The sequence below is a fragment of the Sceloporus undulatus genome, chromosome 1, assembly GCF_019175285.1.
Source record: "Sceloporus undulatus isolate JIND9_A2432 ecotype Alabama chromosome 1, SceUnd_v1.1, whole genome shotgun sequence".
NCBI lineage: Eukaryota > Metazoa > Chordata > Lepidosauria > Squamata > Phrynosomatidae > Sceloporus > Sceloporus undulatus.
This window is the reverse complement of record NC_056522.1, coordinates 379,018,772-379,040,753: the sequence shown is the minus strand read 5'-3', so window position 1 is coordinate 379,040,753 and position 21,982 is coordinate 379,018,772. Positions and strand designations below refer to the sequence as shown.

At 43.0% G+C, this 21,982-nt stretch overlaps 1 protein-coding gene across 4 annotated transcripts; it reads left to right on the top strand.

The window, feature by feature from the left end:
- The first annotated feature begins 1,529 nt into the window (after window positions 1-1,529).
- On the top strand, window positions 1,530-21,728 carry KLHDC2 (kelch domain containing 2). 4 transcript variants are annotated; one of them, XM_042455095.1, is made up of 14 exons: window positions 1,530-1,584; window positions 4,991-5,163; window positions 6,129-6,208; window positions 7,491-7,608; window positions 8,004-8,119; window positions 9,636-9,717; window positions 10,393-10,476; window positions 11,921-12,001; window positions 12,085-12,143; window positions 13,624-13,733; window positions 14,811-14,883; window positions 16,427-16,514; window positions 18,072-18,124; window positions 20,282-21,728. In XM_042455095.1, exons 2-14 carry the CDS (start codon window positions 5,011-5,013, stop codon window positions 20,403-20,405), a joined length of 1,221 nt encoding a protein of 406 aa, XP_042311029.1. In that variant the 5' UTR covers window positions 1,530-1,584; window positions 4,991-5,010; the 3' UTR covers window positions 20,406-21,728. The 4 variants fall into 4 exon arrangements, with proteins under 4 accessions (XP_042311029.1, XP_042311040.1, XP_042311023.1 ...); XM_042455106.1 differs by lacking the exon at window positions 1,530-1,584 and adding an exon at window positions 1,593-1,794; XM_042455089.1 differs by lacking the exon at window positions 1,530-1,584 and adding an exon at window positions 1,594-1,778.
- The last annotated feature ends 254 nt before the right edge of the window (window positions 21,729-21,982 follow it).

The following is a 21,982-nucleotide window of genomic DNA, read 5'->3' as shown; positions in this document are numbered from 1 at the left end:
AGCGGACACAAAGGGCCCACTGTATTTCTGTTGTTGTTGTGTGCCTTCAGGTTGTCTTTTACTTATGGCAACCCTATCATCAGTGGCAACACTAGTCTACTTCCTCAGATGCATTTGGTGCACCCCACACCCATTACACACAGCACACCTGCAACCACTACACACACACCATGTGCACTACACTCAGCACACACCCCCACAGCACACGCACCATGTACACACTACACACAGCACACTCACACCCACTACACACAACATGCGCTAAGCACAGCACACACCCCTACATGCATATACCACACACAACCCCCACACCCACTACACCACCTTTCCCTTCTCCTTTTGTGTCGTGTCTTCTTAGATTGTAAGCCTGAGGGCAGGGAACCGTCTAATTAAAAAGATTGTATGTACAGTGCTGCGTAAATTTACAGTGCTTCATAAATAAAGCTTAATAATAATACACACACTCACACACCACACCCACTACAGTCTGTACACTACACACACACCACATGCACTACTTACAGCACCCACTACACACACTCCACCAAATCACACCCCACACCCACTACATGCACCACACGTCCTACACGCAGCACACCCACCTGCAATCATACACCCACTATGTACTATTATTATCATTAACCTTTATTTATGAAGCGCTGTAAATTTACACAGCGCTGTACATACAATCTTTTTAATTGGACGGTTCCCTGCCCTCAGGCTTACAATCTAAAAAGACACGACACAAAAGGAGAAGCGAAAGATGGTGGAGAAGGGGCCTGTCTAGTAAGATAATACATATAAAATACATAGCAATACAGGAAATGATTCAATAAAACAGACAACAAAAGAACATCAAATAGCAAGTGACAATTACGCAATGCCTGGGAACGCTGCCCTGAACAGGATGGTCTTCAACTCCGTTTTGAAGCTGGTTAAAGAAGTGATGGCTCTTGCTCGCAGGGGAAGAAGGTTCCAGGAGTGAGGGGCAGCGAGTGAAAAGGGGCGAATCCGAGATGGGCCAGAGGAAATCCTGGGCTGTGAAAGCAGACCTTGACTACCAGAACGGAGGGCCCTGGTGGGAAGGTGAGGAGAAAGAAGGTCTGATAAGTAAGGAGGGGCCAGTCCATGGAGGGCTTTAAACGTCGACAGCAGGAGCTTGTACTGGATGCGGAAAGGGAGGGGGAGCCAGTGAAGGGATGCCAACACAGGAGAGATATGGTCACAGTGGTGGGCGGATGTGATAATGTGTGCAGCTCAATGCTGGACAGAAATTAGAGGACGGAGGTGAGAAACAGGAAGCCCAGCCAGGAGGACGTTACAGTAATCCAGTCGTGAGACCACAGAGCACACACTCACTCCACACCCTGTGAACTAAAGGGAGCACCCACTACATACACACCCCACTCCCTCTGCATGCAGCAGCCCCTTATTGACAGAAGGTAGCCCTCCGCTCCTGCAGGGGGCGCGCGAGAGCTCTCCCTCTGGCTCTGGCTCCGGGTGCTTCCGGTGCGAGGAGGGAGGCGGGGCGGATATCCGGTTTCCTGGGCGGATGTTGACATTCTTGGAGGCCCTGCTGCCGAGGTGAGTCTGCCCTGTCCCTTTGCCCTCGGCCTCGCTCCTGTTCCATGCTCTGCTTCTGGAGAGAGAGAAGCCCCTCCGCTCCGGGAATGTCAGCCGCTCTGGCGGCAGTGAACATCCGGAGCCAAAGGAGGCCTTGGGAGGCAGCGGAGAGGGAACGTCTGGAGACGAGGCGAGAGTCTTCAGGTTTGACGGAGGTCCGTTGAGTGGAGTGTGAGTGGCAGGTTCCCCCCTTCAAAGGGCCCTGATTTCGACGGAGTCCCGACTGGGAAGAAGCGCGTTTTCCTTCCCAGTCGGCTTCCGAAGGCCTCTCTTCTCCCGCTTCTTAAAACAACAAGATCCTGCTTTTAAATCAATCTGTGTTTTTTTCTGGTAAAAGTGTCAAAAAGAGAAGAGAAGCGCAGCTGTTCCCAGAATTCCACAGCGCTGAGCCCCAGAAGACAAAAGCCGGGAAGTTAATCAAGGAGGCAGTCTTCCTCCATCTTTCCTCCTTACTCTGGGCTTGTTTTAGAGCCAAGTGACAGCCTTGGAGGAGTAGCACTGCTAGTAGTTGTTGGTTGCATGCCTTCCAGTTGTTTTCAACTCATGCCGGCCCTATCACTGGGTTTTCTTGTCAGGCTCCTTCGGAGGGGTTTGCCATGGCCCTAGGGATGCCCTTGGATGGCTTTAACAAAGAGCGGGATATAAGTAAAAGCCTTACTATCATCATCATCATCCTTTGAGGCTGAGAGAGTGTGACTTCTTGCCCAGGGTCACCCAGGGGGCTTTGAGGGCAAGCCAGGATCCAGACCCCGGCCTCCCAGTCTCCAACAGTGTTTCTGATTAACTTAAGGCCAGAATTTGAGCCAGCTTCAAGACTGACCTGTTTTAGCATGAGCTTTGGGGAACCACAACCCATTTCCACAGCTGCATGGAGGGAGTGTAATAGCCAAGCCCCAAGTATGTCCCATATGCAGACATACCTAGTTACCAGGATTGGGTCATTGTTAAATGGGGCATAGAAAAAAGAAGTTGCTCATAATGGCAGGCCATTTTCTATAGCTTTCTGCCTAGACCAGGTCTTCCAGTTGGCAACACAGTGGCAGAAGTAAATAATAGGCTGCCAGGTGGTGATAGATTTATTGCTCTGTGCCCAGACTTGGCTATATTGGCTTACCTTCATGCAGAAATTGTTTCAATTGCTGTTTCCTGGGGTGTAGTGTCTGCTGAGTGTCTTATGTGCTTTGCACTAGTTAGTCTTGAGTTGTGCCTTCCATAAGGGGGGCTTAGCATTCATTCAGCGGTTCAGAAAGCCAGCAGATTGACTCAAACCAAGTGAGGTTTCAGAAAATGAAATCTGTTGGACAAGCGGGAATGTGTCCATAGGAGGATGACCAAGATGACAAATGGTTTGGAAGCTAAGCCCTATGCAGAATAGCTTAGGGAGCTGGGGATGTTTTGCTTGGAGAAGAGAAGACTGGGATGTGACTTGATATAGTCATCTTTAAATACCTGAAGAGATGTCATGTAGAAGATGGAGTGAGCTTGTTTTCTGCTGCTACAGAGACTAGGGCATGAACCTATGGGTTAGAATGGCAAGAGAAGGAATTCCACCAAAACATTAGGAAGGACTTCCTGACAGCTGTTCAAGAGTGAAACAGACTGCCTTGGAGGCTGGTGGTGGTGGTGGTTGTGTGCCTTCAAGTCATTCCCAGCTTATGGTGACCCTAAGGTGAACATATCATGGGGGTTTATTGGCACCATTTGTTCAAATGGGGCTTTGCATCTCTCTTCCTCTGAGGTTGAGAGAGTATGACTTGCCCAAGATCACCCACTGTGTTTTCATGGCTGAGTGGGGGCTTGACCCCTGGTCACCAGAGTTATGGTCCAGTGTTCAAACCACTACACTGTACTGTCTCTCCATGGATGGTCAACTCTCATTTTTGAAGGTCTTTAAATAGAGCCTGGATGGCCATTTCTCAGTGCAACTTTAATTGTGTATTCCTTCATGGCAGGAGGATGAACTAGATGGCCCTTGGGGTCCCTTTCAAATCAAGATACTATAAATGTACAAGATGCCAGGGAGGTTTGCTGTATTGAATCATGCTTAAACATCGTATATGCTGCAGCCACTTAGCGGTGGTCTTTTGGGTTGGTTTGATTCTTTTTTTCTACAGATGGCAATGAATCTTCTTGAAAGCACCAAACGTCCAAGATTTTAGGCTGAGAATCCATGGGTCATGGCCAATATTCTCTTGCTCAGAAAGCCATGGAAGGCTTGAGTTATTTCTTGTGACTGAACCAAATAACTAGAAGCCAGGAGTTCCCTTGAAGCTGCCTGCTCCTCCTCTTCTTCTGACCCAAGGCTGCAGGGCAGGCTTTCCTCTAAACTCCATTAAAGGGCATTCCTGAGACGCTGAGCTTAGAGGAGGGTGAGGCTGCTACTGGGACGCCTGGCGTCTTGTTCTCTCTGCTCTGGCTGCTGTCAGGATAAATAGCAAGCGCTCATTCACAGCAAGGGATGTGTATCTCTCTTACAATTTGCTGGGTAATAGAGAAAATCCTCTTAAACTAAGATGGGTATCTCTGTTTTGCATTTTTGGACTCATTAGTGCACCGTTCCCCCATACCTTGTTTCTGGGGGGGGGGGGGGCTGTATGAGATCAAACCACTTTAATTATCAACTCTATTCTGCTCTGGTCAGGCCCCACTTGGAATATTGTGTCCAGTTCTGGGCATCACAATTTAAAAAGGATGTTGAGAAACTGGAGCGTGTCCAAAGGAGGGCGATTAAAATGGTGAAGGGCCTGGAAACCTTAAGAAGAAAGACTTAGGGAGCTGGGGATGTTTAGCCTGGAGATACTTGAAGGGATGTCATATTGAGGAGGGAGCTAGCTTGTTTTCTGCTACTACAGAGACTAGGACCTGGAGCAATGGATGCAAGCTACAGGAAAAGAGATTCCACCTCAACATTAGGAAGAACTTCCTGACAGTGAGGGTTGTTCAACAGTGGAACAAATTCCCTTGGAGTGTAGTGGAGTCTCCTTCCTTAGAGGTCTTTAAGGCTGGATGGCCATCTGTCGGGGATGCTTTGATTGAGAGTTCCTGCATGGCAGAATGGGGTTGGACTGGATGGCCCTTGTGGTCTCTTCCAACTCTATGATTCTCTGATATTTGCATTGTCACAGTGTAATTTTCTTGCCATGTGAATCCACACTTTCACAGTTTAGTCTCTGGAAACAAGCTCACTCCATTTCCCACCCAACAACCCTTCAGATGTTTAAAGATGGCTGTCACTTAACCTCTCAGTCTTCTAGTCTTAAATAAACATCCCCCACCAAAAAGCCATTCCTCATAGGACTTTAGGATTTTCAATCCTTTGACCATGTTGTTTGACATTTTCTGCTCTTGTTTTCTCCCCCCTTTGAAGACTGACATTCTTCCTCCGGCATGGCAGATGACAATGAAGAATTGCCAATGGATGAAGAGCCGCCTCCTGCTGAGGACAACTTGGAACCACTAGAGAATGGCAGCCCTGCGGAACGGAGCGGCCATGTAGCTGTCACTGACGGGCAGTGTATGTTTGTCTGGGGGGGATATAAGGTGAGTGGCAAAAGGACTCCTGTCTGCTTTTGTGGAATCATAGAGTTGGGAGAGACCTCCAGGGCTGTCCAGTCTAATCCCCTTCTGCCATGCAGGAAGACACAATCGAAGTATCCCAACAGATGGCCATCCAGCCTCTGTTTAAAAAACTGGTACAACATTTGGACCAAGTAGAGTAACAAGGCAGTGAATTTCCTTTTGCCCACAGAAGTTGAAATAATAATAACAATAACAACAATACTAATATTTATTTCTTACCATGCCTCTCCTCACGGATCAAGGCAGGGAATAACAACATCAGTTTAAAGCACATCCATTAAAATACGCATCGATATAAAAGGACAAATAAGATGTACGCATAGTAAAACAACCCACATTTAAAATTCATCCTTTAACATTCACAAAAACCATTTGGATAAGGCTGCCAGAAGAGATTGGTCTTTAATGCTCTTTTAAATTCAGGCAGTATATTCAGCTGTTGAATCTTTTCCGGCAGGTCATTCCATAGTCTAGGGGCAGCTGAAGAGGAAGTCCTCTGGCTGACAGTTGCCAACCTAGACCTGGCTGTCTGGAGTAAATGCCCACCAGAAGACCTGAATGTACGTTGAACTTGAGTGGGCAAGTGGCCTGCGGTTTGTGGAAAGATGTGGAGGGGAAGAATCCTAGAAGGACTGAGACAACAATCATTCTGAGAATCTGGGGGGAGTGGGCATCATGGGCTCATGTACATGATCATGCGCCTTATCTACACATTCAACAGAATCGGGGCCTCTTCTGAGGAGGTGCTCTTTATGTACATAGATCTGCATGCTGCTGTGTCCCTACAGTTTGTTCCCTAGTTACAGCAATTCTGAGGCAAACCTATCATGGGGTTTTCTTGGCAAGATTTGTTCAGAAGACAAAGCGGTTGTTATTAAGTATTTGTTATATATATGTGATAATGGGACACTTCTTTCTCCTTTTAGAACGCACAAGTGAGGGGCTTTTATGACTTTTATCTGCCCAGAGATGAAATCTGGATCTATAACATGGAAACTGGAAGATGGTACAGTACTTCAGTGACATATCTCCACCTCCCTGTCTTTAAGCTGTTTTCAATGCTGTCTTTAAACCGTATTCTTTTTTAAATTTTAAATTGTTTTATTTCTTGCTTGTGAGCCATTCTGAGATGCTTGATAAAGTTCGTTCGGCCTATAAATAAATGCAGAGTTTGGGTCTTAGGATATGCAATGAGTCCCAAAGGATTGAGAGAGTTTTGAGCAAAAAAAACCCCAACAAAAATATTTCAAGGCATGTATTCATGGTAAGCCTAATACAGCAAAACCAGCAAAAAGTCATGGGACATCCTAAGGTCAAACAAGCTTTATTAATACTGTATATACTTGACTATTAGTCAACCTCATATATAAGTCGAAGGCAGGTTTGGGGGCCAAAATTATGGATTTTGATATGACTTGTGGATAAGTGAAGGGTAAAACTTAGGGGCATTTAATGAAGGATGTAAAGGACAAAGAAAGGAAAACAATAACTAATTGTGCTCATACTGAAGGCTGGATGGATGAGAGAGTAGAAGAAGGTCAGTGCTTCCAGGGCAGATTAAGGTGTTACAAGATCTTTCTACATACTATTCTACAGACTAACACAGCTATATCTTTGAATTCTACCAATATATACAGTACTTACATTGACTTGTGGACAAGTTGACTCAGGTTTTTTGGGGTCAATTTTTTTCACCTAAATTTCTAGACTTAAACTTGAGTATATATAGTCATAGATTTTTGGGCAGCAGCCTACACAGTCAGAAAAAAAATTAAATAAGTCCTGCTGCACCAAGTCATAGCAAATGTTGTAAAGCAGGGCCACCTGCTCTTTCATTATCAAAATAAAAAAGGGTCACTGAGAAACAGAAAAGGTGTTTGTTGAACCTAAATATTGTGCCCTTCCTATATCAGATGAAGCCTTTACAGGTCTTTGGGAGGTAATTGGCTATCAAGGATGCTTTATAAGTGCTTTAGTTCTTGCTCTTTAAAGGATATGTTTTTACAGTTGGTAGATAAATAATTTAATGTCTATTTATTTATTTTATTTCTAGGCCAATTTTCTCCCAGAAAGGGACCCAAGGCAGCTCACAAATAAAAACTCTTAAAAAACTTATTACAATAAAACAGTTAAAACATCACAATTGAAACATTCTGTATGTTTTTGCTTACAGGTGTCTGTTTTAATTGTTGTTAAACTGGCTTGAGTCTCATGGCTGGGGAACAGACTGGATATGAAGAAATAAAATAATATTAACAATTATTATTATTCTGCTCCCACCTTGGCAGGACGAAACACAGAACATCAGGAGATATTCCCCCTTCTATGTCGGGAAGCTGTGCTGTCTGTATGGACCGAGTGTTGTATCTGTTTGGGGGCCACCATGCGCGCGGGAACACAAATAAGGTCAGTGACTGGTGGAGACATGGCATAGTGTGGTGCATCCCGTTCCGAGTCTCCTTTGTGTGTGTGTGCCCTGTTTCCTTTCCCTTTTTTAAAATGGTATGTTGAGTGTAAGTAGATGTTGTATTGCTCTGTGTCTGATAGGGCTTTATTTTCACTCTTCTATGGTTTGGAAACTTAATTTCTTAATGGTTTTCTGATTTCATTTTGTCATAAGGCCATGGTTTTCCCAACCCTGTTTTCTTCCTAGTTTCATTCAGGGAGAGAGCAAAGGTTCCTGTCACAGAATTATTTTACGGTTTCTCTTTTTGTATATCAAAAAACCCACAAATTTCCATGGTGGATGGCTGAACTTCAAGGATGTTGTCTGTTGTCTACAAGTCTTTATTTCCTTGCAGTTCTACATGCTGAATTCCAGAACGAATGAAGAAGTTTTGCAGTGGGTCAGGGTGGAGTGCCAAGGAGTTCCCCCATCATCAAAAGACAAACTGGGTGTTTGGGCATATAAAAACAAGTAAGTAATGAAGCCTTACTTTCAGATGTCCTGCTGGAAATGATGGTGTGATGTTTGGGTTTTAAAAAACTATAGGAAAAATTCAGAGACATAGCCATGTTAGTCTGGAATGTCAGCATGCAAAGGGATCTTGTAGGACCTTTGAGACTAACATTGTAGCATGAGCTTTCACAGACCTAGTCTATTTCCTCAGATGCAGAAGAATTGTAATTCTGTATAGTCCATTCACAATAGTCTCCCAGTTGTATCTTCTGGACACTAATATCCAAAATTTTAATGGTACTCATTTCATTCATGTGTTGGATTCATTTTTAATTTGATATATTTGATTCTGATTTGTTTTTGAAAATCGTGACTTCATCTAAACATGGGTCTTGAGTTGGTAATAGGGATAAAATGTTCAAATTGCAATGCAAGATTAAAACAATGATAAAACTAAAACAAGATTTTTTTAAAAAATGAGAAGTAGTGAAATAGAAAATAATTGAGCCAATGAAAAACAAGGCAGTTATAGGCTGAAATACTAGTGACTAGACCCAACTAGATTAGACCCATTTAATCAACTGTTGAATGCTGAGCCAACAGATAGGTATATCCCATTGATTCAGTGGATTTATTCTAGATGAGAACTAACTAGCATTTGAGCCAATAAGTTGCAAACGTTTGAGCAAATAAAAAACTGCCTTAACATATTATTGAAAGAGATACAACATCAGTTTCTATCTTGGCTCCTTTGGCAGTTCAGTATAATCCGCCTGAAGATCCTTCATTAGCAGTATATTGGTGTCTTAGATGTTTATCACACTATACTCTTAAGGTGCTACTATTCCAGTTTGACTCCTCTAGCTGCCTCCTGTTGCATTCTGGGATTGGCAGTTTTAAAACTGCCAATCCCAGAATGCAGCAGGAGGCAGCTAGAGGAGTCAAACTGGAATAGTAGCACTTTAAGAGTATAGTGTGATAAACATCTTAAACATACTTGCTTGTCCTTTTGGTCTCCCCACCCCAAGTTAGATGCAGCTTACAACCAAATAGAACCAGACAGAGATGAAACCTAACAGCTTTCAAAATGCTGTAAAAACAACAATAAAGGGGGGGGGAGGGAATCTTATAACACCTTTGAGAGTTGTGCACAAAAGAAATATAGCATTGGGTTTAGTAGAGTTGCATCCAAAACACACTGCAGAAGTAATCCAGTCTGAGACTGCTTTAACTGCCCTGGCTCAGTGCTAGTGAATTCTTGGAACTATAGTTTTGTGAGACATTTAACCATCTCTGTCAGAGAGCTTTGGTGTCACAATAAACTATTTCTGCAGTATATTTTGGATCTTGGTCTACTTCCTCAGATGCATGGGTTAGTGTGCATCTGAGGAAGTAGACCAAGTCTACAAAAGGTCATGCTACAACTCCATTCCCTCAGTTGGTCTCAAAGGTGCTACAAGGTCCCTTTTCATACTGATATTGTTGCTAAACTGATGGCTTTTTTACTGATCTTCCTATGCCTTGTGTTGAACAGGTTGGTCTTTTTTGGTGGCTACGGCTATTACCCTGAAGGTGAGCAGATTGGGACGTTTGAGTTTGATGAAACGTCTTTTTGGGTAAGTCCCACTGCATTTTCCATCCTGGAATCTCTTATAGATCAGGATTTGCTTAGGGAAGAAAACTTGCAAACCATTCAATGACCTATGAAATTATTGAAATTGTAACCAAAACATTTAAAAGAATTTGATTTTTTTAAAAAAACATATTTTGCAAAGTGCTGTGAAATGAAAAGTCTTGCCCTGTTTGGATGCTGCTGTTTAAGTTAGCAGTGTTGAAATTGCTGGACAGAAAGAGATATTGGTATTACTACCTCAAAATGTCTTCAAAATATAAGGTTCTAGATTGTTTTAACTTTCCAAAATTACTCAGTAGTTTAATTATTCAATTGTTTGGTATGTTTTGGGGTGTTTATTTTTTTTAACTTGTTTTTAAACTGATTTTAAATGGATGAAACTGATTTTATTGTAAACCTCCCTGATGTGTGGTAGAGTATAATTTTTTTTAAACAAAACAGATAATATCTTCAAGATGCACGGTTTACATTGTTTAAATTTTTAATTATTCAATTGTTTATCCTATTTTTAGAAGGTTTGTTCTTTTAAATTTCCATTGTTCTAATTTTAAATTGCTTAAACTAATAGCATCGTAAGCTGCCCCTGATGTTTTGATGTTGGAGCAGGATATAACTATTTCAGTAAAAGAAGTCATAAAATCTCTGTTCTTGTCTCAAGAATTCAGGTCTTCCTCGAGGATGGAACGATCACGTCCACGTCTTGGACACAGAGACCTTCACATGGAGCCAGCCTGTAACTACGGTAAACCCCAATAAGAATTCCCTTTGGCAGGGGTGCAGTTGGCCCTCCATATCCACAGGTTCCACCAGTCACAGCTTTAAAGTATATATGTTTTAAATCCAGAAAGCAAATGTTGATTTTCCTGTTTTATATCAAAATCTCCTTTGGAGGTTTTTAAACAGAGTCTGGGTGGCCATATGTCAGGGGTGCCTTGATTGTGTGTTCCTGCATGGCAAAATGGGGTAAGACTGGATGGCCTTTGTGATCTCTTCCAACCCTATGATTTTGGTATCTATGGGGGGGGGTCCTGGAACCAAACCCTAGCAGATACCGAGGGCTCACTGTATTTCCTGCTTTATCCTTCTCTCTCTTCTTCTGTGCCAGGGCATATTTGAAATAACCTTCATAGTGTGGTCATTAGTAAGAGAGAGACCAGCCTTTGCCTTGAACTCATTCACGGACTCGTCAAACCAGGCTTTCTCAGTTTGAACCCCTACTCCCATAAATTGGGAATTTAATTATTATTATACATATGGATTGTGTCTCTTCTTTTTCCCAATATGAGACCCAGATGGTTCACAAGAAAGATTAAAACTCAGTGGCTCAAAACATAGTGATTATAATAAAAAGATTTTAAAAGGAAACGAAGAAGTTATCCTACTAAAAAAAAGCAGAACTAGTTGAAAACAATTGTAAAGCATTTAAAACATAACAACAAGAATAAAATTCAGAGACATTGCCTTAGTAATCTGGAATATCAGTATGAAACGGAATTTTATAGCATCTTTGAGGCTAATTGTGCATAAGAAGTTGTAGCATAAGCTTTGGTAGACTTGGTCTACTTCCTCAGATGATGATGATATTTATTTATACCTCACTCTTCAGCTGAACTATCAGAGCGGCTTACAGTTTGTGAATTAGACATGGCTAATTAATTAGATGCATGGCTCAGTAGACCAGGTCTACGAAAGCTTATGCTACGACTTCAGCTAGAATAGAATCCTGCTGTTTTCCAGCTCAAGATTTATTGCATTCTTCACTCCAGCCACTCTGCTGCATTCTGACACTTAAAGTCTGTTTTTCCACCCTTTGCCATCATCTTCCCGATGCCAAATCTGCTTTAAAAAACTTTTCCATTTAGACAGGAGGAAAAGGGAGTATTGGTAAGCATAGAAAGACTGTGTAAAAGGAAGCTTTTTTGTTAGAGCCTTTATTAACTGAGGTATGCCTGTATGTGGAAAGGGTATTTGTTGCTGGAGGGGCATGTGTGCATTAATTTGCCCAGAAACCATGATGAGTGAGTTGGGAAGGAGGTTCACACCTGATTTTCCAGCAAAAGCAGTCAGCATCTGGGGAACAGCCATATTCAGGCAGATGTTGGCTTGTCTGACAATCATGGTGGAGGACATAATTCCCATCTTCTCAGCTGCCTTCTGAACTACTCTTTCTGTCATTCTTACCCCAGGGTAAATCACCATCACCCCGAGCAGCCCATGCTTGTGCCACCATTGCCAACAGAGGCTATGTCTTCGGAGGCAGATACCGAGTAAGTGTGAAAGCAGAGCAGAAGTGGAGTTCCTTTTTGTAGTGCAAACTGAACTAAGGTCACACCCCTCCCTCTCTTCTCAGGAGTCTAGAATGAATGATCTCTATTGCCTTGATCTGGACACGTGGGAATGGCAGGAAATGTAAGTTGGCCCTTTCTGTTCTGTTTTTGTTGTAAAGCTGATGGGTCAAGCATGGAAAATTCCTGCCCTCCTTTTCAGGTTTCCTCCTTCCTTGCATCCAGGCAGTGGTGGACAGTGGCTTCACCCAGGGATCACTTTCCTGTATCCTACTCCATCTCAAATCTGTATTTCTTCTTCCAGTGTTACCCTGAGTAAAAGATCTGGCCCACCTCCCTTGACCTTCCCAGGGAAAATCTAACATAAGCTGGGAAAGAGGGGCCTGAGCGGGTGGACATAGCAAGTGTCACCTTTTTTTTTTAAATTAAAGATAAAACAGATTATTAACCAATGGATACATTACTTTGTGTTTAAAAATTTTAAATTGATACCATTCACCCACCCTAAGCCCACCACCCAACTGATTCTGTGTTGTCTTTATCCAACCTTTTCTTCCTTTAATATAGTCCATTCTTGTGATTTATTCCTTTCCTCTTTACACTTCATTTTACACGATTTTTATTTTTCTTACATTTTTATTTGTTTTACTGTGAATAAGTTCTTGCTTGCAAGATGTTATTTGAATTTTCTCCCTATTTCTAGGTTTTGGTTTCCCTAACAATTGTATTTTTCTGTATAGTATTTTATGAGAAAGTTCCACTCTTTTCCATTGTTGCAGATTCCGTCTGTTGCTAATGTTATTTGGTCCATTTCTTTTGCTTCAAACAATTTCACTAACCATTTGTTGATATGGGTGTTTTTGCAGATAATTAGTATTCTTGCTATTGATGTCATGTAGCAAGTATAATCTTCTATCAAATTCTGCATTGATAAAACCAGAAGACCCTCTGAGGGTCAAATTAGATGTTAAGGATAATTTGTTGCTGTGTGCCTTCAAGTCATTTCTGACTTAGGGAGACCTTAAAGTGAACCTATCTTGGAGGTTTCTTGGCAATATTTGTTCAGAGCGGGTTTGCCTTTGCATTCTTCTGAGGCTGAGTGAGTGTGACTTACCCAAGTCATCCATTGGGTTTCTATGGCAAAGTGGGGATTTGAACCCTGGCCTTCAGAATCATAGTGCAGCATTAAAACCACTACACCATGTAGGCTTATGGTAAAAGTAATGCATATTCTAAAAAATTGTCCTGTTTTCTCTCCCACTACAGTGGGATTTCCTCAGAGATATATGTCTCAGAAATCACACTTGCAAATTGAGTTTGTGATTACCTTCCAATGACAAGTCACAAAACAAAGCATGATACCTAACCACAAAATACCATAGGTGAGGAAAACCGTGTGCCATGACAGACATCTTTTGCCACTTGAGGGAGCACTCTTCTAAAAACTTTCCAAATAAACCATCTAGTTTGTCTATGTGTTAAAGCATCTCAAGGAGTTTTCTCCACCTTTCCAAAAACCATTGCCTTTAATTTAGATCAGGGCTTTAAAACCTGGCCACAACTTCAAGCCATGTCAACCTTGTTTTTCCCCACCCTCAACACAGAGTCACACAAGGTGCTTGCCCTGTTGGCAGATCTTGGCATTCTTTAACTCCAGTGTCATCTGATCATCTCTTCCTCTTTGGCGGGTTCACAACTGACAAACAACCACTCAGTAAGTAAAACTATTTCTGTGTAAGGGGCCTTCCCCAGCATCAGTCAGATATGTGCCTTGGATTTGCTTTTTCCCATCCTGTGATTACGCAAGTCTACTTAGTGCCAACAGCACAAATCAGTAGGTATATAGGACAAAAATGCGTGTAGGATATGTGCTTAGCATTTATTTTTAAGGTGGCTAAGAAGCTTTTTTAAAAAGGCCCACTTTATTGCATGCCACTAAACAAAGGCCAGAATATCCTGTTGTGGTCTTCCTTGCATACTCGCCCCTGGAGTATCTGGCCTTGAATCCTCGCTGAATTTGCCCCTTACCAGCTCTCTCTTGCTGTGGGTTTTCAGCACTTATAGTCAGTAGCTGTCTTCCCCCGCAGCCCATTCATTTCCCATAATGAATTCTGAAGAGGCATAACAGGACAGTGGCAAGAGTATCCTGATGTATATTGGGCTCCACTAATCTGCATCGGCACTCTCTAGCCAGTGTCCCAGTTTGGATCAGGTCCTCCTCAGTTGTAACATAACAGCCCCTTACTGAATATCAATGTTGTAAAGCTACTCCCATCTATTCCCTACAGTTGCAAGTCCAATTATGAAGATGCAAATCCCCAACTCGATTCCAGCCAATGTCTTACATAAGATATTTGGTATAAATTTCAACATCCCAAGTATCTTTGGCTGCCAAATCATCTCTTGCTTTCCTTTTATAGAAGATTGATGTTTGCAAAAGGAAACACTTTAAGATGCTTCTCCTCCTCCCAGTTTCACAGGCTCTCACTTTTTGCCAAAAAAAGAGAGAGAACATCCTCAATTTTTATAGAAGTAGGATAGATTAATGAAAATATTTGTGAATGTGTGTGTATCGTAAAAATGAAGGGGTGTGTGGGGTGGGATTCTCCTTGGGTTTTGTTTTTACTTCTTGAACCCTACAGTTAAAGGGTAGTCAAAAGCTTCAGGTGATACTGGTGAGTTTGACCTTGTGTCAGAATGAGACTAAACACCACTTTTTCTATCAGTGTTGGTAAGATAATTTCAGTGTATTTGGAGTACATGCTCACAGCTTCCTTTCTGTACGTTGCAGGTGATGCCTGGATCTACTGCATCAGTAAAAATGAATGGATACAATTTGAGCACAATTATTCGGAGAAACCCCGGTAAGGGAAGCAGTGACACTGCACTACAACTCCTTCAACTGCATGCCCTCCAGTTGTGTGTGCTGGAAGGGCAGAGTGTGATTGGAGTTGCAGTATGGCACATCCAAAGGCTTGGGAAGGTTGCCCCTACAGCCAACTTTGAACAACCCCAACCTAGTCAGTCATAGCTCTGCTTTTTTCTCCTATAACTGCATTGACCATCACTGACAGGGCTTTTAGTTTTATTGTTATTTGGGATATTGACCAGTTTTCTCCTTTGAAATCCAAAAATGAATACAGTTGACCCTTGGTATCCACAGATTTTTTTTATCCAGTGATTTCATCCACAATGTGAAAATATTTTAAAAAGGTAAATTCCAAGTAGCAAATCTTGATTTTGTCATTTTATATCAGGGACACCATTTGACTATGCCATGGTATTTAAGCATCCACTGATTTTGCAGGTGTCCTGAAACCAAACTCTAGTGCGTACCTAGGGCCCCCTGTATTTGTTGGTTTTATGTTGTTGGGGGAGAACACAGGAATACTGGTGAAGGTCCTACATCCACATCCTCCCACTGCCCGGGGGGAGGACTCCTCCTGCTGCTGTTGCTGTTGATCAGTGCGGAAGGGAGGCAGAAGCAGCAGGTCTCAGGTTGATCAGCTGAGGAGACAGGGCCAACAAAGGTGGACTCTCAAATGGAGTGTGAACCCACCTTTTCCTTTCCCCCTGAAGCAACCAGATCTTCATGGTCTGAACCACCTCCCTCAACTTCCCTCTGGTAAGGAAGAGGAACAGCAGCAGGAGCATTCTTTCCTGGAGCATGAGAGGTTTAGGGACAGAGTGGAAGAGCAAGAGAAAAACCCTCTGCACACTGTTCAGAGAGGGCCTTACACATGCATAGGTCACTAGCATAAGTCACTAGTGTATAACTTTTGTATGCTGTGAATTTTAAAACTAGTTTTGTTTTAAATGTTATAAACCATTTTGAGTCCCAAACTGGGGGAAAGCCAGGAAATAAATATGAATTAACAACAACATCCAAAGTGTCCTTGCCTTTGAAAATTGTCTACTTTGAAGCAGAGTACTGTATTGGGAAACAGCTGTAGCATGCTGTCATGAAACAGGCTGGACCCTGTTGTTAGTCCAAAGAAGACCTATTGAATAAATGAAACTGATGTACTTGTTGACTCACCATTTGACAGTTTGGTGGATCTACCCTTTGTTGGAATTAATTCTGGCTGTCATTGGTTTAGTTATACAGTATTATGTTGCATAATTCAGTTATTCCATAATTAAAGGTATGAAGTGCTGTAGAAGGCTGGGGTATAAATATCATAAGCAGCATGGAATTCTGCAGAATAGTTATAGCTTGCTCACTGTGGACAGGATTTCTGTTCTGTATTGCCTTTCCCTGGTTTTGATGTATGGTAGCTGCTGGCTGAAAAGATGTGTTTATTTCCCATGGTCCTTCCTCTTCATGCCAGGGCTAAAGTGTTCCTCTGTGCCTTTATGCCACCACTGGCTTTGGTCTTTTCATTGCTTTGTGTGTTCTGTTTACAGGCTCTGGCACACCGCCTGCGCAAGTGATGAGGGTGAGGTGATCGTCTTTGGAGGTTGCGCCAACAACTTACTTGCCCATCAGAGAGCAGTAAGTCTTTACTCCAAACACACATGAGCTCTGAGTTGCTGAGTTTTGGCAGAGGACATTGAGGGAGTGGTGGCCAAACCAGCTTGCAATCCCCTTAGTAAACCTCTGTAGCCAAGATCCTGTTTGATGTGTGCAGAGCATCAAGTTCTGGCTGTGTACTTAGGCAGAGCATGACACAACTCTCACAGCGTGGCTTCGGTGGCAGTTTGGGTTAGAGTTAAAGAGACGCAGTACTTAGCAGCATTGGGATGCTGTTATGCAGCTAGGCAAAAATACTGTGCAAGGATGCTTCCATGTGAAATGCTGGTGAGAGTATTTAACATTGTGAAACCTACAATTACAGCAACATTAAGTCACCAAGACAATTCCAGCCCCTTCTGCCATGTCATCTCATGTGATTGCGTTGATGCAAAAGCTTCTGCCTGCACACATGCCACCAGCCTGTTGGGAACAACTAGAAGAAACATGGTTAAATCCATCTTCCTTGAGGAGGAAAGCAAAATGAAGCACTATAAGAGGCCCCATCAGCACAGACTGATTCCTGGCTTTTCAGTCACGGTCCTCACTTTTTTGTGGGTTTTTCAGGCTATGTGGCCGTGTTCCAGAAGAGTTTATTCCTGACGTTTCACCAGCATCTGTGGCTGGCATCTTCTCTGATGCCAGCAAACCATCAAGAATAAACTCTTCCAGAACACGGCCACATAGCCTGAAAACCCACAAAAACTATGGAAGTATGGAAGTCTTTGACTTCAATTGGTGGTCCTTAAGCTCTGAATAAGAAAAATAGGGATGAAGTATGATCATTTATTTCACCTTGCATTTAGATTTAACCATTTGATGTGGCGCTTAATAGCCTGGTTGTGCAACTCCTTTGACTTCAGTTCAAGACTTTGTAGCCCTACCAAGAAAAGAGATGTTCAATTTAAAATAATGATAATATTTATTTGTATCCAGCCTCTCCCAGGATGGCTGCCACTCCATTACTGGGCAAAGTGCTGCTTGTGATCTATAAAGACTTTGGCTCCCAGTTATCTGAGAGGGAAGATGGTGGAAAGTGGAGGAAATACAGAACAGGGCAGCTCCCAGAATTTGGAACTCCTAGAAGCTATTTCTGTTCTGACAGACTTTAATGCAAGGACTTTTAATACAGCGCAGTTTTGCTGATTTCTATTTCTTAATCGATTTGTTTTAAATGCTTCTAACTTTATGGATGGTTTAATTAAATTTTAACAATACCCTTTTATGTGTTTTTCTAACTGCATTGAGTTTGTTTCAGGAAACTAGTGACAAGAGAGACTGTGATCTCAGGAGAGGGAGTGGGGTTAATAAATACATGGGAGTCTCCTGATCCCTTTTTACAACAGTCTTGTGAGGGAGGCTGGGCTGAGAAACAGTGTGAAGGCAAAACAGGTTTCAAGTCTAAATCAGGGTCCTGTTGCTCTGGGTTAAGCCTAACCCAATGTCCTCTGCCCCACTGGCTCCTAGGCCTGGCGTAAAAATGAAATGTGCCTTTTCAGCTGTGAGATTCAGTATTAACTGTTGTGTTTTTCCCTCTAGGAGCATAGTAATGAAATACTTGTGTTTTCTCTTCAACCAAAATCTCTTGTAAGGTATAGTTATATTTTTAAACTTTCTTCACACTTCTATTTAACTCTTGGTTGAACACACATGATGGGAATTTAAGGTCATTAATTATGGCATGAGAGCATCTGTGAAATGGTAGCCAGAGTAACTGTCAATAATTCTGATAGGAGCCCCCAATCCAGTGCCCTCCAGACTTGTTGGCCTACAAGGTCTGCTGTCTCAGCCCAGGATTTCCTCTGCCCCATCCTGGATTCGCCCCTTTTCACTTGCTGCCCCTCACTCCTGGAACCTTCTTCCTCCACAAGCAAGAGCCATCACTTCTTTAACCAGCTTCAAAACGGAGTTGAAAACCATCCTATTCAGAGAAGCCTTCCCAGGCATCGCATAATTGTCGCTTACTATCTGATGTTCTGTTGTTGGCTGTTTATCGATCCATTTCCTGTATTGCTATGTTCTGTATATGTATTATCCTACTTGTGAGTATGTATTTTCCCTGGAAGAAGATTAACCATCCATTATGAAGCCAAGCCCTCCCTCCAGTCCATCTCCCCTGATCCAGGCCTTGGAGGTAGAGAGTAACGGCTGGACCTCTTATTCTTTCCCTCCACCACTCCCTTCTCCTTCTGTGTCATGTCTTTTTAGATTGTAAGCCCGAGGGCAGGGATCCGTCTAACTAAAAAGATTGCATGTACAGCGCTGTGTAAATTTACAGCGCTTCATAAATAAAGGTTAATAATAATAATACACTTTCCTTCATCCCGTCAGCTGTGCTGGCCAATCATGGCTGGACTACAATGCCAATACTTGCGAAGTCACCCAGTTTAGAGAGGATGCCTTCTTAGGCCTGCCTGCCTTGTAAGGGGAAACTGAAGGTTTTTCCCCCTTTTATCTGCTCTGGTTAAGATGCCAGTTCTGATTATTGGAACGTTGGCAGTTCGAGGCCCAAGTGCTGCATGATGGGGTGAGCTCCTGTCATTAGTCCCAGCTTCTGCCAGCATAGCAGTTTGAAAGCATGCAAATGCAAGTAGATAAATAGGTACCACTTCTCAGTGGGAAGCTAACAGCGTTCAGTGCAGTCATGCTGGCCACGTGACCACCAGAGCAGCCCTTGGACAATGCTGGCTTTTTGGCTCAGTAACGGAGATGAGCCCTGCCCCCCTACAGTCAGTTACAACTAGACATTAATGTCAAGGGACTCCCTTTTTATCAGCTCCATGGAGCCGCAGTCGTTTCCTTTCTGCATCCAAGATAAGGAAAGCTGAATCTGTTGAGTATCTGCCTGGTTCAGACCTCTTAAGCCCTAAATCCATCCCACTACATGGAATTCAGAAATGGGAGGGCAGTTTTCCCCAGTACCCTCCAAATGTTTTGACCTGTGGTCAGGAATGATGGGAGTTCTATGGCTAAACATCCACAGGACAGTCATCAGGTTTGGGAAGCCTGTGCTCGGGATGAATATAGATGGGGCAGGTCCTGTTTTACAGAAAACAATGCTATACATAAAACATTACAAATGATTATCCCATGGACATCTGAAATTCATTCATAGGCCATATCTTACTTTGTACAAAGTTCACTATAGTCCAAAGTGACTGTAATCTAGAGTGCCTCCAAAGCTGTCTAATGGCATGGACTAGTCATGGGGGTGGGATGCTCCATGCAGTGGTATCTCTGCTGATTGGCTACAGTTCTCTCTTCGCTTGCCAAGGGCAGAAACTGATGGCTTGTGGACTATCACTGCGCTAAAGCAGGGAGATTGTACAGAACAACTCCCCGCATTCCACACCATTGGCTAGGGCAGATGGGAGCTGTAGTCCAACAGCATTTGGGAAATTGCAGGATTCCCACTCCACTTTACAGAAAAGGAGAAAGTGGTGAGGGCAGGTCACAGTCGCAGGTGCTTCTCAGTAGATTAACAGAGCCCTAAAAAGTCTTAAGCTGGAATCCTGCAGGCACTAGGACCATGTCACCTTGGAGGAACAGGCTGCTCAGAACCAGGTTTTGTCTACCTTCCTGTCTGCTGCCCTGGAAAAAGTGGAGCTGCTGGTGTAATTCAGATAGCATGCCAGATGATATTTCAAATACTAGTGGAAACTTAGGCAATTTTGCCCCCTTATTTAACAAAATCAGCGAGCAGATGGTCTTAGCTGTTCATCTTTTCTTCTTCTTCCCACACTTTACAGGCTGTGCCTGGAGGCCATCATGTGTTTCAAAGAGATCCTGGCCAGCTCCTGGCACTGCCTGCCCAAGCACTTGCTCCACAGTCTCAACCAACGCTTCGGCAGCAACAACACATCCGGCTCCTAGGAAGAAGCGTCTGCCGCCTCCCCACCTCCCCAGTCCTTTCACTGGCCACTTTTGTGCATGGATGAGCCATTCTAGGAAGAGATGGAGCAGTCTGACCATCCCTATGTGGCAAAGAGCAACATTTGTATAGGCTAAACAGTTTGCAGTGTAGGTAGTGGCTTTTCTGCTTTGACCTCCTTTTGTTGCATGTGAATGGCATAGAGAGAGAGAACCTATTTTTGTGTACAAACTTGTTTGCAATAAATGTATTTAATGCAAATAGGGAAGCATTTAATGTTTCAGACCTGAAAACATGGTGGGCCAGCTGTATCATAGCACTCCGCTGAGCCCTAATCTTTAAAGAAAGGGGAGTATCACACTTGGAAGAAAAGGCTTTTGAAATGATGTTTGAGGGAGACTATTTGTGATAAGAATTTAGTACCCAGTAGAGTGGGATTCCTACAAGGCAAGACAGAAAACAGTCATGGCCTTTGGAATGGTGAATGCAAGGCCTCATGGTTATCTAGCACTTTGCATTATTGCAAGCATGTCAGCTGCATTTCTTCTGTTAGAAGCCTTACAACAAGCCTATAAAGTAGGCTAACATTATCAACAGCTAAAAGATGAGGCTTCACAGCTTGAAGAATTGGAAGGGGCATCTTCCATTCGATCATGCAGGAATGCACAAGTACAACACTTCTGAAAGATGCCCATTCAGTTTAAAAGACCTTGAAAGATGGGGAGACCAACACTTCTTCCTAATACACAGGTGGAGTTTCTTTTCCTGTAGTTTGAATCCACTGCTCTGTGTCAGTAGAAGCCAAGCTTGCTTTGTTTATATGGCATCCCTTCAGAGGAAGATGACACACCAGATGGCTAGGCTCAGTGAGAGAGGTCACAGGCATGAATCAACAAGAGTTAAGCAGCGCAGTGGAGGATAGGAGGGCTTGGAGGTGCCTAACACATAGGCTCACCATGAGTCAGGGCTGACTCAAGCAGTTAACAAATCGTGTCACCTCTCAGCCTTGCTTCTTCCAACATACTTAGCTCCCTTAGTCACATAAGGCTTGGTTTCCAGATCTTTGGCCACCTTGTCAGTACACTTCTTGAACTGCGGTTACCAAAATTGGACAGAGTATTCTAGGTATGATCTGACCAAAGCAGAATAGAGTGGAACTGCTACTTCCCTCAATGGCATTGGCTTTTTAGCCGCTGTATCACACTGTTACTTGCATTTATCTTGTGGTCTGCTAAAAACTCTCAATCCTTCACACATTTGTTTGTAGAGAGCCAAACTCTTAGGCAGTTCTCATTTTCCAAGCTGTATAAAGTGGGTTTTCCTGTTTTAGTGTTCTTCCATGGAGACGGTAGCCAGACTACACATCTTGTGTACAAGATGAGAGGTTTAGAAAAGGATGCATCTAGAGAAAAGGTTTCTTCCCCCTAAAGTAATGTTGGATTTGGATATGTTGCCAAGACTGCTCTGTCCCAAAAGTCCCAAGTTGGTAACATGCTGAAGAACAAAAGCAAGCAGACTTGAGACTTGTACATTTTCCACTGGAGTGCTGAAGATTGTCAATCAAGTAGAACAAAGTACA

Coding starts and splice junctions, on each gene's coding strand:
- KLHDC2 (XM_042455095.1), top strand. CDS start 5,011: ATGGCAGATGACAATGAAGAATTGCCAATGGATGAAGAGCCGCCTCCT. Junction 5,164..6,128: donor TTGTCTGGGGGGGATATAAG/GTGAGTGGCAAA, acceptor TTCTCCTTTTAG/AACGCACAAGTGAGGGGCTT. Junction 6,209..7,490: donor AACATGGAAACTGGAAGATG/GTACAGTACTTC, acceptor CCACCTTGGCAG/GACGAAACACAGAACATCAG.